The sequence below is a fragment of the Hyperoodon ampullatus genome (genome assembly GCF_949752795.1).
Source record: "Hyperoodon ampullatus genome assembly, chromosome: 2".
Taxonomy (NCBI): Eukaryota; Metazoa; Chordata; class Mammalia; order Artiodactyla; family Ziphiidae; genus Hyperoodon; species Hyperoodon ampullatus.
Window position 1 is genome coordinate 44,957,558 of NC_136915.1, and position 25,838 is coordinate 44,983,395.

Genomic DNA, 25,838 nt, shown 5'->3' on the forward strand with positions numbered 1-25,838 from the left:
TGTTTTTGTTTTGTTTTGTTTGTTATTTCGAGGAGAAGGTAAATCCAGGCCCTGTTATTCCAACTTCACCAAAAGTCCAGTACAGCTGCTTTTAAGGTTAGTTTGTTTTTTTGTAATATTCTAAAATTTCCCTATAATGTATATAATGTATAATGGCTTTCTTTTTAAGTCTGTTTGGAATTCCCTGAGCTTCCTGCAACTAATGATCAGCATCTTTGAACATTTCTTGAAATTTCTCAGTTATTATCTCCTAAACTACCACTTTGGCTCTGTTCTATTAAGTCTTCTGAAATGCTAATTAAATCAAAATAATAGACTGATAAAATTTGAATGATTTCTTTTCCTTCTAAGTTCCTGAATTTTTTCAATGCATTCATTATTTTCAATAAAAATGTGCTGAGCACCTACTATGTGTCAGACACTGTACTAAGCAACGCAGAAACAAAAATAAATAAGAAATTAAACCTGTCCTCTAAAATACTGGACACCAAAGCCTAGAAGAAGAGAGAAGGCAGACATTTATAACACAGTGTATAAGGTTTTCTGATCAAGCCACTATGGGAGCACCATGAAAGTGTACCTATAACACAGACTTGTTGGGAAGGTCAAGTAAAAGAGTATTTCTCAGAAAAGATATCTTAGTGATAAGTAAGAAATTACATAGAATTAATATTATAACTTTGAAAAGAAAAAATTAAATAGCTAACATACTAATAAATTTTTAAAAGAAAACACTCTACTTATACTATGTCTATATGAAATGTTCTAATAAAAATCACTGAAAACTTATGAATTCCCAAAGGCTAAACCTTAAAAGGCCCTGCATGATCTGGGCTTCTCCAGCTTCATCTTGTATCACTTTCCTCCTGGCTCTCTTTGCTCCAATCATGCTCTTTCAGCTGCTCATATGCCATGTCCTTTCATAACTTAGAGACCTTCATACTGCTTTTTTGTATAAAATGCTCTCATCTCACCCTTCTATGCCACTCAACCTCTACTTCAAGGTTCAACAAATGTCACTTTCTCAAAGAAACTAGCCCTCCTCTAAATTAAGTAAAATATCCTGTACACTTCCTTAACACCACAATTGCCCCTTTAATAAAACTCATCATACCTAAATCCTTATTCAATATATGCCTTCACCAATACTTTAGAAACTCTGAGGACAAGAACCATGACTATCTTATTCACCACTCCCTAGAGCTAACACATAAGAACTCAATAAATATTGGTTGGACTAACTGATTATACCTTTAAGCTTAGGAATCAACATACTTTAGGATAAGTAAACTGGTCTCTGAGAAGGTTCCCCTCCTGATCATCTAAGATAAGAAAGGCAATCACAGCTTTCAATGCTACCATTTTAGTTACTACTATATGACTAGACAAATACTTGATTTTTACTTTCATTAATAAAAAATATTTGATATAGTTTTACCACTCAATAAATAAATAAAATATTTTGTAAAAAGACTTACCAAAATGTTTTTCTTATGTCGTTTCTCTTTTATATGTTTATGAGCTCCCTGGATGTTTTCAATGTGAATTAAGCAGAGTTTGCACAGATATCGGCAATTGGTATATTCTGGTGAGCGCTAAAAAAAAAAGTTGAAAACATTTTTTCAGAAAACAAAAGTAAAATTTTTACTATATATGTGAAGGGTACAACTATGTAAATATATGAGACAAAAATAAGCAGTGAACGAATACTTTTTAATAAACAATTCAGTACTCATATACCCAAGAGATAGCTGTCCTTTTCAAAATAGTCATCATAGGTGATAATATACTAATTTCAAACAATATCATGATAATCCTAAATATGTTTGATACTTATCTAATAGTCTTCAGAATCCAATGTAAGATAAAAAAGGCAGTATTATTATTTAGTCTTATTCCAACACTGTCTCAAAAACTGGTTTAAAAGTTTCAGTCGGGCTTCCTTGGTGGTGCGGTGGTTGAGAGTCCGCCTGCCGGTGCAGGGGACATGGGTTCGTGCCCCGGTCCGGGAAGATCCCACATGCCGCGGAGTGGCTGGGCCTGTGAGCCATGGCCGCTGAGCCTGCGCGTCCGGAGCCTGTGCTCCACAACGGGAGAGGCCACAACAGTGAGAGGCCCGCGTACCGCAAAAAAAAAAAAAAAAAAAAAAAAGTTTCCGTCTTTTTGATTACCATAAAAAATAAAATTCACCCTCAAATTGGGCATTTCAAAAGAATGAATTGCAAATATGGAAGACAATTCCAAAATCTGAGTTTTGAAAACACTCTACTCAATTACAATCACATGGGAATAAATGGATAACCTCTTGAGTTGACTACTCTGAAGGGAAAAACAATTATGACACATGAAAAGTATCAGTCACAATACTTAAATCATACTTTATATATATATTCTTAAAATAATAAAAAATTAGTAATTCCAAAGTGCCTGTTATATGCTAGGCACTATGCTAGATGTTTGACATATAATTTGTCATTTTAACTCCCCTAATAATCCAATTAGATTGGTATTATCTTCATTTTATAGATGTGAAAAAAAAAGGTTGTAGACCTTGCAACTTTCACAAGGATACAACAATATTACATGGTAGATGCTGAATTTAATTTCATGTATATCTGAATCCAAAGCCAAGACTCCACCCATAAGATGATACCAAAAAAATTTACAAAAACACAATACAAGGAACCAAGATGGTGGAGTAGAAGGACGTGCTCTCACTCCCTCTTGTGAGAACACCAGAATCACAACTACCTACTGGACAATCATCGACAGGAAGACACTGGAACTCACCAAAAAAGATACCCCACATCCAAAGACAAAGGAGAAGCCACAAAGCGACCGTAGGAGGGGCGCAATCACAGTAAAATCAAATCCCATAACTGCTGGGTGGGTAACTCACAGACTGGAGAACACTTATACCACAGAAGTCCACCCACTACAGTGAACGTTCTGAGCCCCACGTCAGGCTTCCCAACCTGGGGATCCGGCAACGGGAGGAGGAATTCCTAGAGATTCGGACTTTGAAGCCTAGTGGGATCTGACGGCAGGACTTCAACAGGACTGGGAGAAACAGAGACTCCACTCTTGGAGGGCACACACAAAGTAGTGTGCACATCGGGACCCAGGGGAAGGAGGAGTGACCCCATAGAGACTGAACCAGACCTACCTGTTAGTGCTGGAGGGTCTCCTGCCGAGGCAGGGGGTGGCTGTGCCTCACTGTGGGGACAAGGACACTGGCAGCAGAACTTCTGGAAAGTACTCCTTGGCGTGAGCCTTCCCAGAGTCTGTCATTAGCCCCATCAAAGAGCCCAGGTAGGCTCCAGTACTGGGTTGCCTCAGGCCAAACAACCAACAGGGAGGGAACCCAGCCCCACCCATCAACAGTCAAGCGAATTAAAGTTTTACTGAGCTCTGCCCACCAGAGCAACAGTCAGCTCTACCCACCGCCAGTCCCTGCCATCAGGAAACTTACAGAAGCCTCTTAGATAGCCTCATCCACCAGACAGCAGAAGCAAGAAGAACTACAATCCTGCAGCCTGTGGAACAAAAAACACATTCACAGAAAGACAGACAAGATGAAAAGGCAGAGGGCTATGTACCAGATGAAGGAACAAGATAAAACCCCAGAAAAACAACTAAATGAAGTGGAGACAGGCAACCATCCAGAAAAAGAATTCAGAATAACGATAGTGAAGATGATCCAGGACCTCGGAAAAAGAATGGAAGCAAAGATCGAGAAGATGCAAGAAATGTTTAACGAAGACCTAGAAGAATTAAAGAACAAAGAAACAGAGATGAACAATACAATGACTGAAATGAATACTACACTAAAAGGAATCAATAGCAGAATAACTGAGGCAGAACAACGGATAAGTGACCTGGAAGACAGAATGGTAGAATTCACTGCTGCGGAACAGAATAAAGAAAAAGGAATAAAAAGAAATGAAGACAGCCTAAGAGACCTCTGGGACAACATTAAACGCAACAACATTCGCATTATAGGGGTCCCAGGAGAAGAGAGAGAGAAAGGACCAGAGAAAATATCTGAAGAAATTAGAGTCAAAAACTTCCCTAACATGGGAAAGGAAATAGCCACAAAGGTCCAGGAAGCGCAGTGAATCCCATACAGGATAAACCCAAGAAGAAACATGCCGAGACACACAGTAACCAAACTGGCAAAAATTAAAGACAAAGAAAAATTACTGAAAGCAGCAAGGGAAACACGACAAACAACATACAAGGGAACTCCCATAAGGTTAACAACTGATTTCTCAGCAAAACTCTACAAGCCAGAAGGCAGTGGCATGATATATTTAAAGTGATGAAAGGGAAGAAACTACAACCAAGATTACTCTACCCAGCAAGGATCTCATTCAGATTTGATGGAGAAATCAAAAGCTTTATAGACAAGCAAAAGTTAAGAGAATTCAGCACCACCAAACCAGCTCTACAACAAATGCTAAAGAAACTTCCCTAAGTGGGAAACACAAGAGAAGAAAAGGACCTACAAAAACAAACCCAAAACAATTAGGAAAATGGTCATGGGAACATACATATTGATAATTACCTTAAGCGTGAATGGATTAAATGCTCCAACCAAAAGACACAGGCTTGCTGAATGGATACAAAAACAAGACCCATATATATGTTGTCTACAAGAAACCCACTTCAGACCTAGGGACACATACAGACTGGAAGTGAGGGGATGGAAAAAGATATTCCATGCAAATGGAAATCAAAAGAAAGCTGGAGTAGCAATACTCATATCACATAAAATAGACTTTAAAATAAAGAATGTTACAAGAGACAAGGAAGGACACTACATAACGATCAAGGGACCAATCCAAGAAGAAGATATAACAGTTATAAATATATATGCACCCAGCATAGGAGCACCTCAATACATAAGGCAACTACTAACATCTATAAAAGAGGAAATCGACAGTAACACAATAATAGTGGGGGACTTTAACACCTCACTTACACCAATGGACAGATCATCCAAAATGAAAATAAATAAGGAAACAGAAGCTCTAAATGACACAATAGACCAAATAGATTTAATTGATATTTATAGGACATTCTATCCAAAAACAACAGATTACACTTTCTTCTCAAGTGTGCATGGAACATTCTCCAGGATAGATCACATCTTGGGTCACAAATCAAGCCTCAGTAAATTTAAGAAAATTGAAATCATATCAAACATCTTTTCTGACCACAACGCTATGAGATTAGAAATCAATTAAAGGGAAAAGAAAGTAAAAAACACAAACACATGGAGGCTAAACAATACATTACTAAATAACCAAGAGATCACTGAAGAAATCAAAGAGGAAATCAAACAATATCTAGAGACAAATGACAATGAAAACACGACGACCCAAAACCTATGGGATGCAGCAAAAGCAGTTCTAAGAGGGAAGTTTATAGCTATACAAGCCTCAAGAAACAAGAAAAATCTCATATAAACAATCTAACCTTACACCTAAAGGAAGAGAAAGAAGAACAAACAAAACCCAAAGTTAGCAGAAAGAAAGAAATCATAAAGATCAGAACAGAAATAAATGAAACAGAAACAAAGAAAACAATAGCAAAGATCAATAAAACTAAAAGGTGGTTCTTTGAGAAGATAAACAAAATTGATAAACCATTAGCCAGACTCATCAAGAAAAAGAGGGAGAGGACTCAAATCAATAAAATTAGAAATGAAAAAGGAGAAGTTACAACAGACACCACAGAAATACAAAGCATCCTAAGGGACTACTACAAGCAACTCTATGCCAACAAAATGGACAACCTGGAAGAAATGGACAAATTCTCAGAAAGGTATAACCTTCCAATACTGAATCAGGAAGAAATAGAAAATATGAATAGACCAATCACAAGTAATGAAATTGAAACTGTGATTAAAAATCTTCCAACAAACAAAAGTCCAGGACCAGATGGCTTCACAGGTGAATTCTATCAAACATTTAGAGAAGAGCTAACACCTATCCTTCTCAAACTCTTCCAAAAAATTGCAGAGGAAGGAACACTCCCAAACTCATTCTATGAGGCCACCATCACCCTACCAAAATCAGACAGATACTACAAAAAAAGAATATTACAGACCAATGTCACTGATGAATATAGATGCAAAAATCCTCAACAAAATACTAGCAAACACAATCCAACAACACATTAAAAGGATCATACACCATGACCAAGTGGGATTTATCCTAATTGGAAAAGAAGAAGTAAAACTGTCACTGTTTGCAGATGACATGATACTATAGAGAATCCTAAAGATGCCACCAGAAAACTACTAGAGCTAATCAATGAATTTGGTAAAGTTGCAGGATACAAAATTAATGCACAGAAATCTCTTGCATTCCTATAGACTAATGATGAGAAATCTGAAAGAGATATTAAGGAAACACTCCCATTTACCACTGCAACAAAAAGAATAAAATACCTAGGAGTAAACCTACCCAGGGAGACAAAAGACCTGTATGAAGAAAACTATAAGACACTGATAAAAGAAATTAAAGATGATACCAACAGATGGAGAGATACACCATGTTCGTGGATTAGAAGTATCAATATTGTGAAAATGACTATACTACCCAAAGCAATCTACAGATTCAATGCAATCCCTATCAAATTAACAATGGCATTTTTTACAGAACTAGAACAAAAAATCTTAAAATTTGTATGGAGACACAAAACACCCCAAATAGCCAAAGCCGTCTTGAGGGAAAAAAACGGAGCTGGAGGAATCAGACTCCCTGACTTCAGACTATACTACAAAGCTACAGTAATCAAGACAATATGGTACTGGCACAGAAACAGAAACATAGATCAATGGAACAAGATAGAAAGCCCAGAGATAAACCCACACACATATGGGCAACTAATCTATGACAAAGGAGGCAAGGATATGCAATGGAGAAAAGACAGCCTCTTCAATAAGTGGCGCTGGGAAAACTGCACAGCTACATATAAAAGAATGAAATCAGAACACTCCCTAACACCATACACAAAAATAAACTCAAAATGGATTCAAGACCTAAATGTAAGACTGAACACTATAAAACTCTTAGAGGAAAACACAGGAAGAACACTCTGACATAAATCACAGCAAGATCTTTTTTGATCCACCTCCTAGAGTAATGGAAATAAAAACAAAAATAAACAAATGGGACCTAATGAAACTTCAAAGCTTTTGCACAGCAAGGGAAACCATAAACAAGACGAAAAGACAACCCTCAGAATGGGAGAAAATATTTGCAAACGAATCAACGGACAAAGGATTAATCTCCAAAATATATAAACAGCTCATGCAGCTCAATATTAAAGAAACAAACAACCCAATCCAAAAATGGGCAGAAGACCTAAATAGACATTTCTCCAAAGAAGACATACAGATGGCCAACAAACACATGAAAAGATGCTCAACATCACTAATCATTAGAGAAATGCAAATCAAAACTACAATGAGGTATCACCTCACACTGGTCAAAATGGCCATCTTCAAAAAATCTAGAAACCATAAATGCTGGAGAGGGTGTGGAGAAAAGGGAACCCTCTTGCACCGCTGGTGGGAATGTAAATTGATACAGCCACTATGAAGAACAGTATGGAGGTTCCTTAAAAAACTAAAAATAGAATTACCATATGATCCAGCAATCCCCCTACTGGGCATATACCCAGAGAAAACCATAATTCCAAAAGACACATGCAGGGCTTCCCTGGTGGCGCAGTGGTTGAGAGTCCGCCTGCCGATGCAGAGGACACGGGTTTGTGCCCCAGTCCGGGAAGATCCCACATGCCGCGGAGCGGCTGGGCCCGTGAGCCATGGCCGCTGAGCCTGCACGTCCGGAGCCTGTGCTCCGCAGCGGGAGAGGCCACAGCAGTGAGAGGCCCACGTACCGCAAAAAAAAAAAAAGACACATGCACCCCAATGTTCATTGCAGCACTATTTACAATAGCCAGGTCATGGAAGCAACCTAAATGCCCATCGACAGACGAATGGATAAAGAAGTTCTGGTACATATATACTGGAATATTACTCAGCCATAAAAAGGAACAAAATTGAGTCACTCGTTGAGATGTGGATGGATCTAGAGACTGTCTACAGAGTGAAGTAAGTCAGAAAGAAAAAAACAAATATCGTATATCAACGCATGTATGTGGAACCTAGAAAAATGGTACAGATGAACCAGTTTGCAGGGCAGAAGTTGAGACACAGATGTACAGGACAAATATATGGACACCAAGGGGGGAATGCCACGGTGGTGCGAGGATGGTGGTGTGCTGAATTGGGCAATTTGGATTGACATGTATACACTGATGTGTATAAAATTGATGACTAATAAGAACCTGCTGTATAAAAAAATAAATAAAATTAAAAAATTTAAAAAAACAATAAATACATGTTGTATTTTAAAATATTGTTTCTGGTGTCTTACACTGAAATTGCAGCAATGCTTAATATTTATCTCAGATTGACTTTCAATAGGCTGCAACTCCTCACAAAAAGATTCTCACTTCAGAATATAACATAATTTCCTTTAAATAGGAAACTTGCTCCAAATTTAGAAACAGTCCTGCCACAGACTAAAAATAAATAGTCTTCATTTATAGAGTATCTATTAACCTTACAACATCCGTATGAGGATTCCCCATTTTACTAGCAAAGCAACTAAATCCCTAGAAGTAAATAATTTGCCCAAGGCAACAAGCAAATAAGAAAATTCAGCTCAATCTAGTCATTTCAATTCTTTAGTTTAAAACTATTTCAAATCTGTCCTTATTGCGGAATGAATTAAGCCCTCACAGACTTCTTTCTCTCAGTTTCCAACCACAGCTACTTCTTAATTCACCAAGTTTCTGAGCTCATACTATGTCAAACATTTTTCTAGGAGGTGAGGATAATAATGTAAACAAAACAAATGAAAATCCTTGTCTTCATGAATTGACATTCTACTGTAGGAAGACAGGTAATAAATAAACAAATGTACAAAGAAATAAATAGGAATGTGGGGGAGGTGTTATCTCCTTTTTAAAAATAGTCATCACTTATTAATAAAATGACTTAAGTGAAAGACTGAACTGTGTGGATATATGAAAAGACATTCCAAGCAGAGATAAATGTGAATGCTAAGGCCCTGAGGAAGGAATGTGCCTAATTTGTTTGCGAAATCGCAAAAAGGCTACTATGACTGGAACAGAGAGGTAATGGGGGTCAGATGACAAGACCCCTCATAAGGACTCCAAGTTTTATTCTAAGTGTGAGGGGAAGGTATTGAAGGCTTCTGAGCAAAGAATTACAAGATCTAATTTCAAAGGGATCACTTGCCTTCTATATTAAGAATAGAAACAAGATGAGTCTAATGCCATTATGAGCATACTACAATAATCCAGATGATGTTGGTTGGCTTGGTTCAAGGTAAGAGTGGTGTAAGTGGCAAGAAGGGTTGGATTCAGGGGTTGAAAGCATAAACACAGAATTCCTAAAGACATGCATATTGATGAAGTCACTACAGCAGTCATGAGAGCACTCATTGGACAACTTTTTCAATTGTAAAATGTGAGCAGACAACGATGCGTCTGGAATCTTTTAGTAAGAAAAGCTTGGTATAACACTGAATGGGGAGCCAGAGGCCTGAAATGACATCTCAATTGATCTCGGATAAATCTCTAACTCTTGATCCTGCTTCTATACCCATAAAATGAAATAATAAAAACTGCCCTACTTGGTAAAATAATTCAATTCTACAAGTAGCTAATCTTTATTTTGTGCTTAGCACGTACCAGACACTGTGTTAAGAACTTTATTTGTATTATCTTATTTAATTGTCACAGCCCAATAAGCGAGGTGTCGTTATTTTTATCGACTCCATTTAAATGATAAAGAAACTGAGATTTGGGGCTTCCCTGGTGGTGCAGTGGTTAAGAATCTGCCTTCCAGTGCAGGGGACACGGGTTCAATCCCTGGTCCGGGAAGATCCCACATGCCACGGAACATTTAAGCCTGTGTGCCACAACTACTGAGCCTGTGCTCTAGAGCCCATGAGCCACAACTATTGAGCCCACTTGCCACAACTACTGAAGCCCGCACGCCTAGAGCCCATGCTCTGCAACAAGAGAAGCCACCGCAATGAGAAGCCCGTGCACCGCAACGAAGAGTAGCGCCCACTCACCGCAACTAGAGAAAGCCTGTGCACAGCCATGAAGACCCAACGCAGCCATAAATAAATAAATAAATAGATAGATATATAGATAGATAGAGAGATAGAAACTGAGGTTTAAAGAGGTTAAATAACTTATCCAATATCATCTAACCAGTAAGTGGCAGTGCTAGACCAAGTGACTCCAAAAGCCCATACACTTAACCACTAAGCAAACTGTTACCTTTAATTACTGACCAACTACTATGTGCAAGGCACTGTATTAGGCACAACAGTAAATAAGACAAAAATGTCCTCAGTATCATGAAGCTTCTAGTTTCACAGAAGGGACACATGAAAAATGTTTAAAAATTCCTTTATTATAGTTAAAATATTTATTTTACCATTAAACAAACATATCGATAAGCCTTTTTTAAAGTTTCTGTAGACCAGCTAGAATAAAGATTTGTCTCCTGAACAACCAACAAAGAAAAAATTAAAGGGGAAATAAAAACGTTTCTTGAGACAAATAAAAATGGAAAAACAATATATCAGAACTTGTGGGACACAGCAAAAGCAGTTCTAAGAGGGAATTTCATAGCAATAAATGTCTACATTAAGAAGCAAGGAAGATCCCAAATAAACAACCTAACTCTACCATAAGGAACTAGAAAAAGAAGAACAAACTGATCCCAAAGTCAGCAGAAGAAAGGAAATAATCAAAATCAGAGCAGAAATAAATGAATTAGAGATCGGACTCACAGTTATAGAGAACAAACTAGTGATTACCAGTGGGGAGAGGGAAGGGAGGAGGGGCAATAGGGGGGTAGGGGATAGAGAGGTACAAACTATTATGTATATAATAAGCGACAAGGACATACTGTACAACATGGGGAATATAACCAATATTTTTTAATAACTATAAATGGGGTATAACCCTTAAAAATTATAAATCACTATATCACACACCTGAAACTTATATGACACAGAATACTATTCAGCCATAAAAAATGAGAAAATCCTACCATTTGCAATGACATAGATGGACCCTGAAGGCATTATGCTAAGTAAAATGAGACAGAGAATGACAAATACTGTACAATCACTTATATGAGGAATCTTAAAAAAAAAAAAAAAAAAAAAAAACCCTCATAGGAAAAGAAATCAGACTTGTGTTTACCAGAGGAGGGGAGGGGAAAACTGGAGGAATGTGGACAAAAGGTACCAGCTTCCAGTTATAAGATAAGTAAGCACTAGGAATGTAATTAACACTGCTGAATGATATATAAGTTGTTAAGAGAGTAAATCCTAAAAGTTCTCATCCCAAGAATATTTATTCCTTTTTTTCTTTTTTTCTTTCTTTTTATTTTATCTATATGAGAAGATATTAGCTGAACCTACTGTGGTAATCATTTCACAATATATGTAAATCAAACCATCATGCTATACACCTTAAATTTATACAGTCAAGTATGTCAATTATTTTTCAGTAAAACTGGAAAAAAATAAAAGTAGTAACTTGGGGGCTTCCCTGGTGGCACAGTGGTTGAGAGTCCTCCTGCCGATGCAGGGGACACGGGTTCATGCCCCGGTCTGGGAAGATCCCACATGCCGCGAAGCGGCTAGGCCCGTGAGCCATGGCCGCTGAGCCTGCGCGTCCGGAACCTGTGGTCTGCAACGGGAGAGGCCACAACAGTGAGAGGCCCACGTACCGCAAAAAAAAAAAAAAAAAAAAAAGTAGTAACTTGAAATTAAAAAAAAAAAAAGATTCCTGGGCATGGAGATTCTAAGTATTTCCTAGTCAATATTCAACACTTGCTATACGGAAATTTACTCTTCTGATCTAACAGTTTGGACTTATTCCTTCTTTAGTACAGGTTAAAAATCTACATCTTTACTCCTCAATTAGATAATGTGTAAGTAAGTACACTGTGAACCAAATACTTGATGCAATCAAATGCAAGTTGGTAAGAATATTCTTAGTGAGTATTTTAAAATTGGTAAAGAAAAATTTTAATTAACAGTATACTGGATTGACAACAAGAGGTTTTGGATGGCACGAAAACCAAAAAGGAGTCACAAGATAAAGAGATTATAGACATCTATGCTGGTATTGGCACACTGGTTTTACATCACTGCTAATCTAAATTCAACAACAAAATGTTTTCCATGCTTCCAAGTGTTCTTTCACCCCAGGCCATTCTTTCCTACTACTATCAAATATCCATTCCACCCCAACTTCTTCCTTCTCCCAAGAACTGACTTTTCCTGCTTCATATACTACGTTATCTTCCCAACCAGTCCCCTGCTATATTCCCTGAAAATACATTTTTCACATTCCCCTTATACATGTCATACAATTTACCTACACCAACCATTCCCTAACCCAACTCCTAGCCATTCCTTCAGATTCAGTTCCAATGTCACCTACTTATAAAGCATTCCCCAAACTGATGCCTCTATACCCCAACTCAAGTTGGTTACTCCTTTGTCTAAGATCCTATTTTCAAACAATATTGTTATTACTATTATTATTTGCTTACATGCCTTTCTCTAAAAGAAACTCCTAGAAAGGCAGTATGATGGTTTTTAAAAAACCATGCATGCCCCAATTCAACTTTTTATCACCAGATCATGGCACATGAAATGTACTCAATATTTATCTTGATAATGCACAGATCCAGACTAATTTCAAACTTAGGAAAGGGAAAGTGAGAGGAAAGACAGAACTATGTAAAACAGCAAATTGCAGGCTTCCCTGGTGGTGCAGTGGTTAAGAATCCACCTGCTAATGCAGGGGACACAGGTTCCAGCCCTGATCCAGGAAGATCCCACGTGCCGTGTGCCACAACTACTGAGGCTGCGTTCTAGAGCCTGCGAGCCACAACTACTGAGCCCACGTGCCACAATTACTGGAGTCCATGTGCCTAGAGCCCATGCTCCTCAACAAGAGAAGCCACTGCAATGAGAAACCCTTGCACCGCAATGAAGAGTAGCCCCCGCTCGCCGCAACCAGAGAAAGCCCATGTGCAGCAATGAAGACCCAACGCAGCCAAAAATAAATAAATAAATTTATAAAAAAAATAAAATAGCAAATTGCAAAAAAGACTTCCTTCTAACTAGGATCTTGTGAGACTAACTATATAATCCAAACTCTTTCCTACATTATGGGCCTCTACTACTTGATATTCCTTCCTACTTTCACAGGGTGACTACTCTGTCATAAATTCTATTAATGACTCAGGATTGCCTTCTTCAATTTAAATATAATCTTGTTTTTCTAAGCTATACAAAATCATACCATTCCTTTCTTTCCTTCCTTATTTATCAAGAATGATGACCTATTTCCCTGTATGCATACTAACAAATATCCCAAGTATCTATTTAAGAACAGACTGATTTATGATTCTTTCCTTCAATATCTAGCAGTGTTTTTACTGTTAAGGCTGGGAATCTGTATTTCTAGGTTAAGAAATTAATTAGTACTCAGCAACAAGATATCTATGGCTAGAACAGTTCCTAATACATAGGAGATATTCAGTAAATACGGGAGAAAAAAGAGGAAAGAGAAAACCAAGGGGGAAAGGAGGAAGTCTGGTACATCCTGTAGTATTCGCTAATTTATTTGTCACTCCAAATAGACCGTTAACTTCTAATTGGCAGAAACTGTGCCATTTTCACCAACATGTATCCCCAGTGCCTAGCACAGTATCTAGAACATAACAAGCTCTCAGTATCTATTTGATAAGTGAGTAAATCAGGGGTCAGCAAACTTCTTGTAAAGGGACAAAGTTATATTTCAGTAAATATTTTATGCTTTAGTAAACAGTAGATATTTTATGCTTTGTGGTCCACATACTCTCCATAGCAACTTCTCAAAACTCAACTCTGCCGTGGTAGCAAGAAAAGCAGCTATAGATAATAAGGATGGCATGGTTGTGTTCCAATAAAACTGTTTATAAAACATGAGGTATTTTACCACAATTAAAAAAAATAAAAACAAGGTGGTAGGCCACAGTTTGTCGAGCCTGGAATGAATGAATGAAGTCAGACTCACAGATGTTAGGATTTGCTGAACAAATGGAGGGAAAGAAGACAGAGAGGGAGAGAAGAGGAAAGGAAATAGGGAAAGAAGGAAAGATGCATGATATCTCCGCCTAAGGAATATAATAAGAAAAATAAAAAGAGCTGTACTTGGGAAAGAAAAGTTATGAAACATGCATTTTCCTCCAAATAACTAAAACACATAGTATACTTTTTCAAGTCGAAAGATGTGATCTCTTTCTAAGCGTTCTTCTGCTTGTTTCAAGCCTAGCCTCTGCTCAGGTGTCAATGTGGATTCATCTATCACAGTGGCATTTTCTAAATAGTCCATCTCTGAAGAATTTTCTTTATTAGATTCATCGTTCTTCATTTTACCTAGAAAAGGAAGCAATCACTTAGTTACCATCATCAGAATTGGTAAATTAAAAATTTTTAATGAAAAACAGACATTCAATTTATACACATACAGAAAAAATATTCTTCCTTTATGTTTTCCTTCGTTGTGCACGTTGGTATATCTATGTAACATAAAAGTAAAAGATATACATGATATCAAAATTCACAAAGAAAAATCTACTTCATGGGTCAAATGCCTATCTTCTTCCAACCAATCTATATCAAAGAAGACAAATATGACTGAGACTCACTATACAAAGGTAACATAACATAACCATTTTGTCGAATCTCTGAAGTAAATATGATATAAAGCTACTTTAAGTCCCAAAGATGACTCAATGAACTGAAGTCACTTCAGTGACTTTATCACTATAAAAAAGAAGCTAAAAAAACATATATACTCTAGACCACAGACTCACATGAGGCTCCTTCTTCTTTGCTTTCACTGAACTCATGGATATCTCCACCACACCAATATTTTTTCTTTGCTTCTCTGCCTCCTAACTAGATTGTGATCTCTTTAAGGCACAGATTATGTGCTTTCTTTTCAATCTTTGCATTTCCAGCACCTACCAATATATACTTAGAATATAGTAGGTTCCACCACCAGTGTGATTTTTTTTTTTTTTTTTTTTTTTTTTTTTTTGCGGTACGCGGGCCCCTCACTGCTGCAGCCTCTCCCGCTGCGGAGCACAGGCTCCGGACGCGCAGGCTCAGCGGCCATGGCTCACAGGCCCAGCGGCTCGTGGCATGTGGGATCTTCCCAGACCGGGGCACGAACCCGTGTCCCCTGCATTGGCTGGCGGACTCCCAACCACTGCGCCACCAGGGAAGCCCACCAGTGTGATTTTTTAAAATACAAATTGAATCATGTTACTCTCTTGTTTAAAATACTTAACAGGCTCTCATGGAGTTCATAATAAAGCTTAAAATGTAACACACAGTGCTTGCCCTCTTGAAGGCAGTCAACAGTTTAAATACAATAATCCCAAGTTGTAGTAAGTGCTATAAAGGAAAAAACAAGTAACTGAGAGGGAAACAAACTTTAGATATGGGGGTCAGGGAAGGCTTTTCTGAGACTTTAAGCCAAGACCTCAAAAAAAAAAAGAGAGCTAAATTGTCTATATCTCTAATCTTATATCCTGCCCTAACACTCTTCACTTCATTCATACCAAATGTGTTAGAATGGATCACTGCTACTCCAAGTATCAATGCCTGTACATGTTCTGTTCCCTCCACCATCAAGGCCCTTCCTACTTCAACTAGTTATGTTTACCTGTCCTGCAAAATTCAGTTTAAGCATCAACTGTTTCAGAAGACAGTCTGGGACTTCCCTGGTGGTGCAGTGGTTAAGAATCTGCCTGCCAATGCAGGGGACAAGGGTTCGATCTCTGGTTTGGGAAGATCCCACATGCCACAGAGCTACTGAGCCCACGTGCCACAGTTACTGAAGCCCGTGTGCCTAGAACCCATGCTCCGCAACAAGAGAAGCCACTGCAATGAGAAGCCCACACACCACAACAAAGAGTAGCCCCCGCTTTCCGCAACTAGAGAAAGCCTGCATGTAGCAACGAAGACCCAACGCAGCCAAAAATAAATTAATTTTTAAAAAATAAGACAGTCTGGGGGCTTCCCTGGTGGCGCAGTGGTTGGGAGTCCGCCTGCCGATGCGGGGGACGCGGGTTCGTGCCCCGGTCTGGGAGGATCCCATATGCCGCGGAGCAGCTGGGCCCGTGAGCCGTGGCCGCTGAGCCTGCGCATCCGGAGCCTGTGCTCCGCAACGGGAGAGGCCACAGCACTGAGAGGCCCGCGTAACGCAAAAAAAAAAAAAATAAAAAAATAAGACAGTCTGATATTTTGTATATTCTCATAGCACCCGCTATTATCTCACATTTTCACAGCAATGTAATTTGTATTTATTTATCTACCTCTTACAATTAGATAATGAATTCCTTGATGCTAATGACCAGATCTTATTCAACTTTGTACCTTCAGGTTTTAATACAATGCCTAGACCAGAGATGACACTTAATAATAGTGTGTTGAATAAAGAAACTGATTTGGGGCTTCCCTGGTGGCGCAGTGGTTGAGAGTCCGCCTGCCGATGCAGGGGACACAGGTTCGTGCCCCGGTCCGGGTAGATCCCACATGTCATGGAGCGGCTGGGCCTGTGAGCCATGGCCGCTGAGCCTGCGCATCCAGAGCCTGTGCTCTGCAACAGGAGAGGCCACAACAGTGAGAGGCCTGCGTACCACAAAAAAAAAAAAAAGAAATTGATTTGGATGTATCTAAAAGCACTTCTAAAAGTAAATGCTCATAGATAATCAATAAACCTCTCCTCTCCGCCCTCAAAAGCCACTCTACGTGCCATCTACAAGAACCCTGAAATTCCCTTCTCTTTTGATAGCACTAATTTTCTGAATAAAAATAGCGTGCCTCTCTCTGGAGGTGATGTGTCTCCTACCACAAGAGAAGCACAAGAGGAATATTATTCAGCGATGAAAAAGAATGCTGTACTGATACATGCTACAACATGGATGAATCTTAAAACATACTAAGTGAAAAAAGCCAGACACAAAAGGCCACATGTTTTATGATTTCACTCATATAAAATAGGCAAGTCTATAGAGACAGAAACTAAATTAGTGGTTGGCAGTGCCTAGGAGGAGAGGGTAATGAGTAGTGACTGCTAATGGGTATGGAGTTTATTTTGGAGGTGGTGAAAATATTCATGATTTAGACAGTAGTAATGTCTACACAACTTTGTAAATATACTAAAAAACACTAAATTGTATATTTTTAAATGGCAAATTTTATGGCATGTGAATTATATCTCAATAAAACTAATATAAAAGGTAAATAAAAATTTTTAATATGACATGATAGTAAGAAATATGGAGAAAAAATAAAAAGGTAAAATGAATAAGGAGTGCCAGAGGTGGAGGTGAGGTTTATAAGTTTTAGATAAGTGACCCAGCAAAAGGCTCACTGAGAAGGTGAAGGAGGTAAGAGAGCTAGCCATATGGACATCTGGGGGAAGGGTGTTCCAGGCAAAGGAAAAAGCAAATGCAAGAGCCATCAGGTGAACATTTGCCTTCACATTTGAGGAACTGCAAGGATATCATGCGGCTGGAACAGAGAGAAATGATGAGAAGTAGATAAATGAGGGCAGAGAAGTGGGGGGGAGTGCCGAAGATCACAAAGGTCACAGCAAGGACACTAGCTTTTACTCTGATATATGGGAAACCATTGAAATATGATGAACAGCAGTAACATGATCTGAGTAATTTTAACAGGATCATTCTGGCTGCTATGTTGAAAACACAAGGAAGTATGGTATAAGTGAAAGTAAGAAGATGAGTTAGGTTCTGCTGCTCAAAAGCATGATCCTGACCAGCAGCATCAGCTTCATTCAGGAGCTTGTTAGAAATCCAGTATCTCAGACTCTAGATTTTCTCAATCAAAAATCTCAGAGAATGGAGCCCAAGAATCTGAATTTTAATACAATTCCCAATTGATTCATATGCACATTAAAGTTTGAGAAGCCCAGATATAGTATATTCTCCCTTCAAATATTCACCAGGCTCACTCTCTCACCTCTTACCTGCAAGTGTTTGCTCTAATGTCACCTTCTCAGTGACAATTTAAATTTGAAACACCACCACCAGACACAGCAGCATCATTCCTTATGACATTTCCTGTTTTATTTTTCTTATAAGATTTATCACTATCTAACTTATTATATACTTTTGTTATTTACTATGTTTGTTGTCTGTCTCCTCCCACTAGAATATTAACTCTATAAGTAAGTATAGTGTTATCTGTTTAGTTCATTGTTATATTCCTAGCAACTAGATCAGTACCTGCACATAGCGGAGACCACCCAAAATATTTACTGAATGTACAAACGGCAAAAGGAAAAATGGTGGAAGTGCTAGGTGGGAGCTAAAGTTGGACCTAATGGAGATTAATCCACTAATCTTTTGGCTGCACTACACTGTTTGTGGGATTTTAGTTCCCCGACCAGGGATTGAACCTGGGCCCTCAGCAGTGAGAGCCTGGAGTCCTAACCACCGGACCACCAGGGAATTCCCATATAAATCATTTTTGGGTTTTTTCGGTTTTTCTTTTTGTGGGCCGCACCATGTGGCACGTGGGATCTTAGTTCCCCAACCAGGGATCGAACCTGAGCCCCCATGTTGAAAGCGCCAGAGTCTTAACCACTGGACCGCCAGGGAAGTCCTAAAACATACTTACCTATTTGGTAACAAGTGGTTTTTTGTTTGTTTTATTTTGGCCACACAGCTTGCAGGATCTTAGTTCCTCAACCAGGGAATGAACCCATGCCCCCTGAAGTGAAAGCACGGAGTCCTAACCACTGGACCTCCAGGAAGTCCCTCATTCTTATTAGTTTGTTAAAACAAGTCTTCCAAAAGGACCTCTATTTGGTCTGCTAGCTTCCTTAAGCTATTTCAACTTGTTCTCCATGTTAACAAAACTGCATTTAATTGGAGAAATAATAATAATAAAGGATATTCATTGCCATTGCCTGCCTACTGTGTCAGGGACTACATCAAGCACTCTATTGAATTATTTCACTTAACCTTTATAACAAAGGCAGCAGCATCTCCACATTTTAAAAAATGAGGTAACTTAGACATGTTTTAAAGGATAAGCAGCTTATCCAAGATTACAAAGTTATTAGGTGGGGAAGATAAGATTCAAAACCTATGAAATTTTACTCCAGAGCTCACAATCTTAACCACCTCACTCTGTCACCTTATTTTGTCACCTTTTTAAGAAAATAATCTTTAAATCATATTTTTCACTAATTCAAGTGACCAGACCCCTGTAGCTGATCTTATGCACCAGTATTTCCCAACTTCAATCAATCACATACTGTCATGTTTAGATCTGCCATATCTAAACACTAGCAGTACTGTTATTTATTTGATATTGTCTTTAAATTGAATTACTTTTTTGGGCCTTGTCCTAAGCCATACCTATGAAATTACTGACATTTCTTCTTACATACAAAGGTACCTCTATTAAATTTAAAAAAGGGTTTGTCAATAAACCATCATCTGTGTACCACCAGAAATAAAAAGAAGCTATTTCTGAACTCTCTGTCAGGATTCCTCAAAGTGCGGTAAATAATGATTTAGAAGTAGCTTTTTCTGTTTATACATTAAGAAAAGGTTTTATTCTCTTAGCCATAGAAACATCAGGAAAAAAGACTGCCAAGGAAAATTCATTAATTTAAACAGAGACACGGACAATATTTATAAACAATTAAGTAACGCTAAGATCAAGATCTCATAAGAAAATGAATTTTACAATGATAATTCTCAAGTAAATTGCAACAGTGTCCTATTCAATCTGTTTCCAGTTTTGCTCCTGTCAAAGAATTTGCTGAAAAGATAAACATATGTATTTATATATATATATATGTGATCACAGTGCTACCTTGGTTAAAACTCTTCAGTGGCTTCCCAAAACACTCATAATAAAGTCCAAACTGTTTATCATATCCTAAAAGGCCCTTTACTTTCCAATTCTTGTGTGCCTTTTCAGCTACATCTTTTGCCACATTCCCCCGCAAGTCCCTGTTGCAGTCATACTGAATTTCAGTCACACTTGCAGTCTCACATTTATATCATGCATTTTCTCAACCCAAAGTCTAAATACCTCAATTAAATCATGTACTTTATCGATTCTAAGTTTTTGGCACTGAGCTAAATTACCACCTTACTTATCTGTATCACCCTCAACTAACTAGAAGCTTCCTTGAGGTCTGGGGCTGTGTTTTTTTGGTTTTCCACTGTAAACACATGCGTGACATATAATGGGAGCTCAATACATTCATGTTTGGTGAATGAATGAGCAATGTATTACCAGGACCATTGAAAAGAAGAGTGAAAGAGTGTGTGTGTGTGTGTGTGTGTGTCTGTCTGTCTGTGTGTACACATCAACTATAGGAGCCACTAAATTTGTATTTGCACAGGCTTTGTACCTCCCATAATAAATGTTTTCAACCTAAGACCCATATTATTAATGTCCTTTTTGTAGTTAAAGTAGTTAAAATCAAACTAAGGATAATCTAAAGAACATTAATATTAAAAAATCTCTCCAAAAATGTGACTTGTGGAATAATCTAATTTGTACTTACTCAAATCATCCAATATGTCTTCAGTTCCTGAAGCACTATCATCAGAATCACCAGTATTATCTGTACATGTTTGTTGCTTCTGAGATTGTTGTGAGCTTTCCAGAGCAGATTTTTCTCCCTCTGCAACATCAATATTCACTTTGTCCAAAGAAGTAAAGGAGCTTGGAATTTTTTTTCCAATCTGCTGTAATTCTGTCTGTCTCATGCTTTCTTTCAACAGTAAACTGGGTACCTTCTCAGCTTCTGCTGGTAAGCTGGGCACCTTTTCTGATTTCATCTGAGAACCAGGTGCTTTTTCTGCTCTCCTCTGTGAATTAAGTGTCTTTTCTGCTGCTGTTGCCTGTGAGCTGGGTGCCTTTTCTGTTTTCACTGGTGAATTAAGTGACTTTGGTGATTTTTCTGTTTTTGCCTGTAAACTGGGTGCCCTTTCTACTTTTGCCTGTGAAACAGGTACCTTTTCTTTCACTGGTGAATTCGGTGATTTTTTTGCTTTGCAGTGACTTTGATCTCGAAGGACTAACCCCAAATCTTTAGGGCCTGGAACACTGGCAGCATTTACTTTACATGATTTAACTTCTGTTTTTTCTATACAAATATCATTTTGCTTATTTTTTTTACTACTATTCCTATTTGGAGAGTTGGTCCCAATTTCTTTTATGGATTTATCATTTCTAGCTTTCAAAGTTTGATTAGTTATAAATTTAACTGATTTGCTTTCTTCAGAAAGAGCCCAAGCATTCTTCTTTGGTTCATGATTTTCATTTTCAGAGGTCTTAGACTCTTCCATTATTTGAAAACCTGCTTCTTTCCAATTGTGATATTGTAAAGTGGCAGATCTCCAGTAGTCTGAATTGCTTCAAATCCAGTTTAGGCAAGCAAACTATTGGATTAAAAAAAAAAAATCTGTTATTTAAAACGCAAAACCCATTTCTAAAAAATTGGTTAGACATAAAAAAAACTTTTACAATTTACTCTCAAAACTGAATAGCGGGGCTTCCCTGGTGGCGCAGTGGTTAAGAATCTGCCTGATTATGCAGGGAACAAGGGTTTGAGCCCTGGTCCAGGAAGACCCCACATGTCGCGGAGCAACTAAGCCTATGCACCACAACTACCAAGCTTGCATTCTAGAGCCCGTGCGCCATAACTACTGAAGCCCACGAACCTAGAGCCCGTGCTCCGCAACAAGAGAAGCCACCGCAATGAGAAGCCCACACACCACAACGAAGAGTAGGCCCCGCTCGCCACAACTAGAGAAAGCCGCGCAGCAATGAAGACCCAACGCAGCCAAAAATAAAAATAAAGTAAAAACCTGAAAAGTAAAAAATAAAAATTTTTAAACTCTGAAAACTATATGAGAAGGAGTTAAAATCCTTCTAGACTCTAGACTTCTAGACTTACTCTAGTAAGTAACAGTGAAACGCCCATAAAGGAGGTTCTAATGTAATTCTAGCACTGACATCAAAACAAGGGAACTTCAGAAGTAAAATGCTGTTTTACATTACTCAATAAGAATTTCAACTAAAAGGGAAATAAAACCTGCAATGATGTACCACAATTAACATAAAAAGAAATGCAACAAAAATAACACAACAATTCCAATCTATACGCAACATAGGAAATCAGCTTATAGAAGACTAAGTGGTAAAAATAACAGAAGAACTGCAATCTATATGCAACATAGGGAATCAGTTTATAGAAGACTACGTGGTAAGACCTTTCCCACATGACTTTCCTACTAAATACTACCTATTTATACTGCTAACCTACTTCTAACTTGACACTCTAAACATGGGGAACCAACGTCAACAGACTTTCTCCAGGTCCAAAGTACAAAGCAGTTTAAATAAATTCTTCTGAGGTAAGAAAAATTTTAAAAACCAACAGGATCCCAGAGTCTAAAAGTTATAGTAATATTCTGTATGATGATACATGTCATTATACATTTGTCAAAACCCACAGAATGGATATCCCTAAGAGTGAACCCTAAGGTAAACTACGGACTTTGGATGATAATGACGTGTTAATGTAGGTGCATCCACTGTAACAAATGTACCACTCTGGTGCAGGGATGTTGATAGTGAGAGAGGCTATTCCTGTGTGGGGGAAGGGAGTTACATGGGTACTCCGTACTTTCTGCCCAACTTTGCTGTGAAACTAAAACTGCTCTAAAAGAATAATAACGTTTAGAAAAAAGATAATAGAAAAAAATCAGAATCTGTTTTGTTCTAAAATATAATAGCAACTATTACACTTTTACCACAGAGCACAAACTATAAACAAATGAAAATACTACATTTTGTTAAATAATTTCTATACTAGAAATAGCTTGTATACTACATATTATGGAAATCAGATTATTTCTAAAATACTAGCAGTAATAAACCAAGGTTAAAATATTGATTACCTTTAAGGCAATAGTTCTCAAATTTTATCATTCATTAGAATCACCTGGAAGGTCCCATTCCCAGAGTTTCTGATTCAACAGGTCTGGGATTGGGGCCTGAGAATTTGCATTTCTCACAAGTTCCCAGGTGATTCTCATGTGGCTAGACTGGGAACTACATTTGAAAAATCAGTGCTCTAAGGAATGTTTCTGAAAGTAGAAGTGAAGGAAAACCAAACTCTTCTGTATAATCTTATACACAAGATGATAAGCTCCAAGAGGTAAGAAACCATTTCTCATTTTGCTTACCATTATATCTTCAATGCCTATTACAGTGCCTAGTTCAAAGCAGACACTCAATAAATTTGTTAAGTGGATTAATAAAAACTTAGCTTAAATTATTTTTAATTATTCACACTTTAAAAACAAAATATAATAGATCCAAAAAATATTTAATTGCTTCATACTGTATATTGTCTACAATGTAACTAGAAAATGTCTCGCTTCCCAATCCATCCCCTAGCCTCCTACCACCCAGGGTGGCCTGGATAAGTATGCCTCTGTCTATGGACTTTGTTCTTACCTTTCTCATAGTACTTAGCACTTAACACATTTCATGTGTTTACCTCCTATTTAGACTACAGGAAATTTTTTTCCAATGTGCTTCTTATAAAACAAATACACTTACACAGTTGAAAAAGTAAATGGCAAGGCAAAACAGCATTCTCCTACCAACTACCAATCTCTCTCCTCAGAAGCAACTACTGTCAACTCTTTTAGCTGTTTCTTCTGAGATTTATCTCCATATTTCTAAATTACATGCTTAAGCTGATACTACCTATTTTGTTTTAGATTTAGATATTATCTACTGACTTCCTACAGACAGAATTATACACATACTTATGTTCCCATCCCACCACCATCCTCCCAGGATGACTATAATATGATATGCCAATATTATTTATGGCTGAGCCAAATATACCATTGCACAGAGTTTTCTAAATATCTATCAAAATTCATTTTCTCCTTTTTCCTAGGCACGTAGCTAAACTAAATTTCCCAACCTTCTCTGCAGTTAGGTGTGTCCTTAAGATCAAGTTCTTACCTCCTCCATGCTCTCCCCTTCTCACTGGATAAAATTCTCAGTCATCCATCTTCAATCACATAGCCAACAGTTAAATTCCAATCCAGACCAATAGGTCTTAAACTTTTGTGCACAGGAATCAGCTAGTCCCTAAGTGCAGATTCTGATTCAGTAGGTTTGGAGTGAGGACTAACATTCTGCATTTAGTCTAACAAGCCCAGGTAAAGTCCACACTGTTAGCCCTTGGCCATACTTTTGACTGGACAAAAATCATCAGTGGAACTTGGGACTCCTGAATGACCACACACAATAAACTATTCATCTGGATCTGGTGACTACTCACCTAGCAACTATTACATGAGACAGAAATAAAACTGTTTCTTAGGTCACTATACTATTGGATCTCTTTATCACAGGGGCCTAGGCTTTTGACTTAAGCAACATATATACTATAGTCACATTTCTCTTTTGGTATACTTTTCAGTTTTACCTGGAATTGTCTCACTTCTCTTAAGTTTTTTATATATCTGTCAATAATTCATTGACAGAACTGTAAAGCTTCTCTCAATGTCTTCAAATACATCAAGCAACCCATGTGTCTGTTTTTATTGTCATTTTTCTCTCCTTGGACATCCCATCTGGCACCTTCTGATCACTACTAGATTTCCACCACATTTGTCACCCTGAGACTTTCCTTTTGCTATCATCCTACCAATTCCCATCTACTCTCCATGCTGACTGACTCTTCTATTTTCCTCGTCCACAACTTACTCCCTCTTTTTTGGTGTAGCATATCCTCCAGTAGCTTTCTAAGAAAGAAAACAAGAAAAGCATTGAAGAAAATAATTATGCCCTACTTCTGACATTTCATTTCATGTAGAGGGACAACCATTATCATAACATTCCTGCTTTCTTTCCACTCCATTCATTCCTTTCCTAGGGAGATGGGGTAACTTATTTCATCACTGAGTTTAGAATAATGATCTGGGCAAAAGTTAGCACCTTCCCCTCTCCTTCCTCTTTGCATCTAGCTGTTCTCAGGAAAGAAAATTCCATTCTCTCATTCATACTCTAACATTACAGTTGCAAGCCCCACACAGGGCCTATCACTGTTCAGCTCTGCCTATGCCTGAGTGGTTAAATCTTTCTATTTCTGGCATTGAGTATTAGCAAGCCACTTGAAAATATAAGTCCCATTCTCCAATGTGAATCTTATCCATAATAAAAATAATATTCTGGTCTCCATATGCTTCCTTTATCTCTCCCAATTTGTTCAGAATTCAGGAAGGGAAAGACAGTGCTATTTATTGGGCTCCCTTAAGCCCCAATAGTAGGCAAGTTTTATAAGACTTTGCATGCCTGAAATGCCTTTATTCTTTCTTCATATTTTGTTTAATTAGGTTTGAAATTCTAGGTTAAAAATCATTCATTCAAAATCTTACAGGTATTGTTTCAACAATTTCTAGTTTCTAGTGTTACTACTGAGAAAATTATGCCATTCTGATTCTCCATCTCTTTTACTGAACTGTTTTTTTTTCTTTATGGAAACTTTTAGGATATTCTCTTTGTCTCAGTGTTCTGTAATTTACAGGTGATAAGTCCTAGTAC

The 25,838-nt window shown here is 37.9% G+C and overlaps 1 protein-coding gene across 3 annotated transcripts in view; it reads right to left on the reverse strand.

Annotated features, from left to right (window-relative positions):
• The window catches only part of TUT4 (terminal uridylyl transferase 4), a gene marked incomplete at both ends in the record, with an annotated part of 114,469 nt that extends 92,919 nt beyond the window's left edge, over positions 1-21,550 (reverse strand). For all 3 annotated transcript variants that reach the window (XM_079727024.1, XM_079727026.1, XM_079727025.1), the window contains 3 exons: positions 1,479-1,595; positions 14,410-14,573; positions 20,764-21,550. In XM_079727024.1, coding sequence (XP_079583150.1) covers positions 1,479-1,595; positions 14,410-14,573; positions 20,764-21,550 — 1,068 coding nt within the window. The remainder of the gene's footprint in view (positions 1-1,478; positions 1,596-14,409; positions 14,574-20,763) is intronic.
• Positions 21,551-25,838: the final 4,288 nt, after the last annotated feature.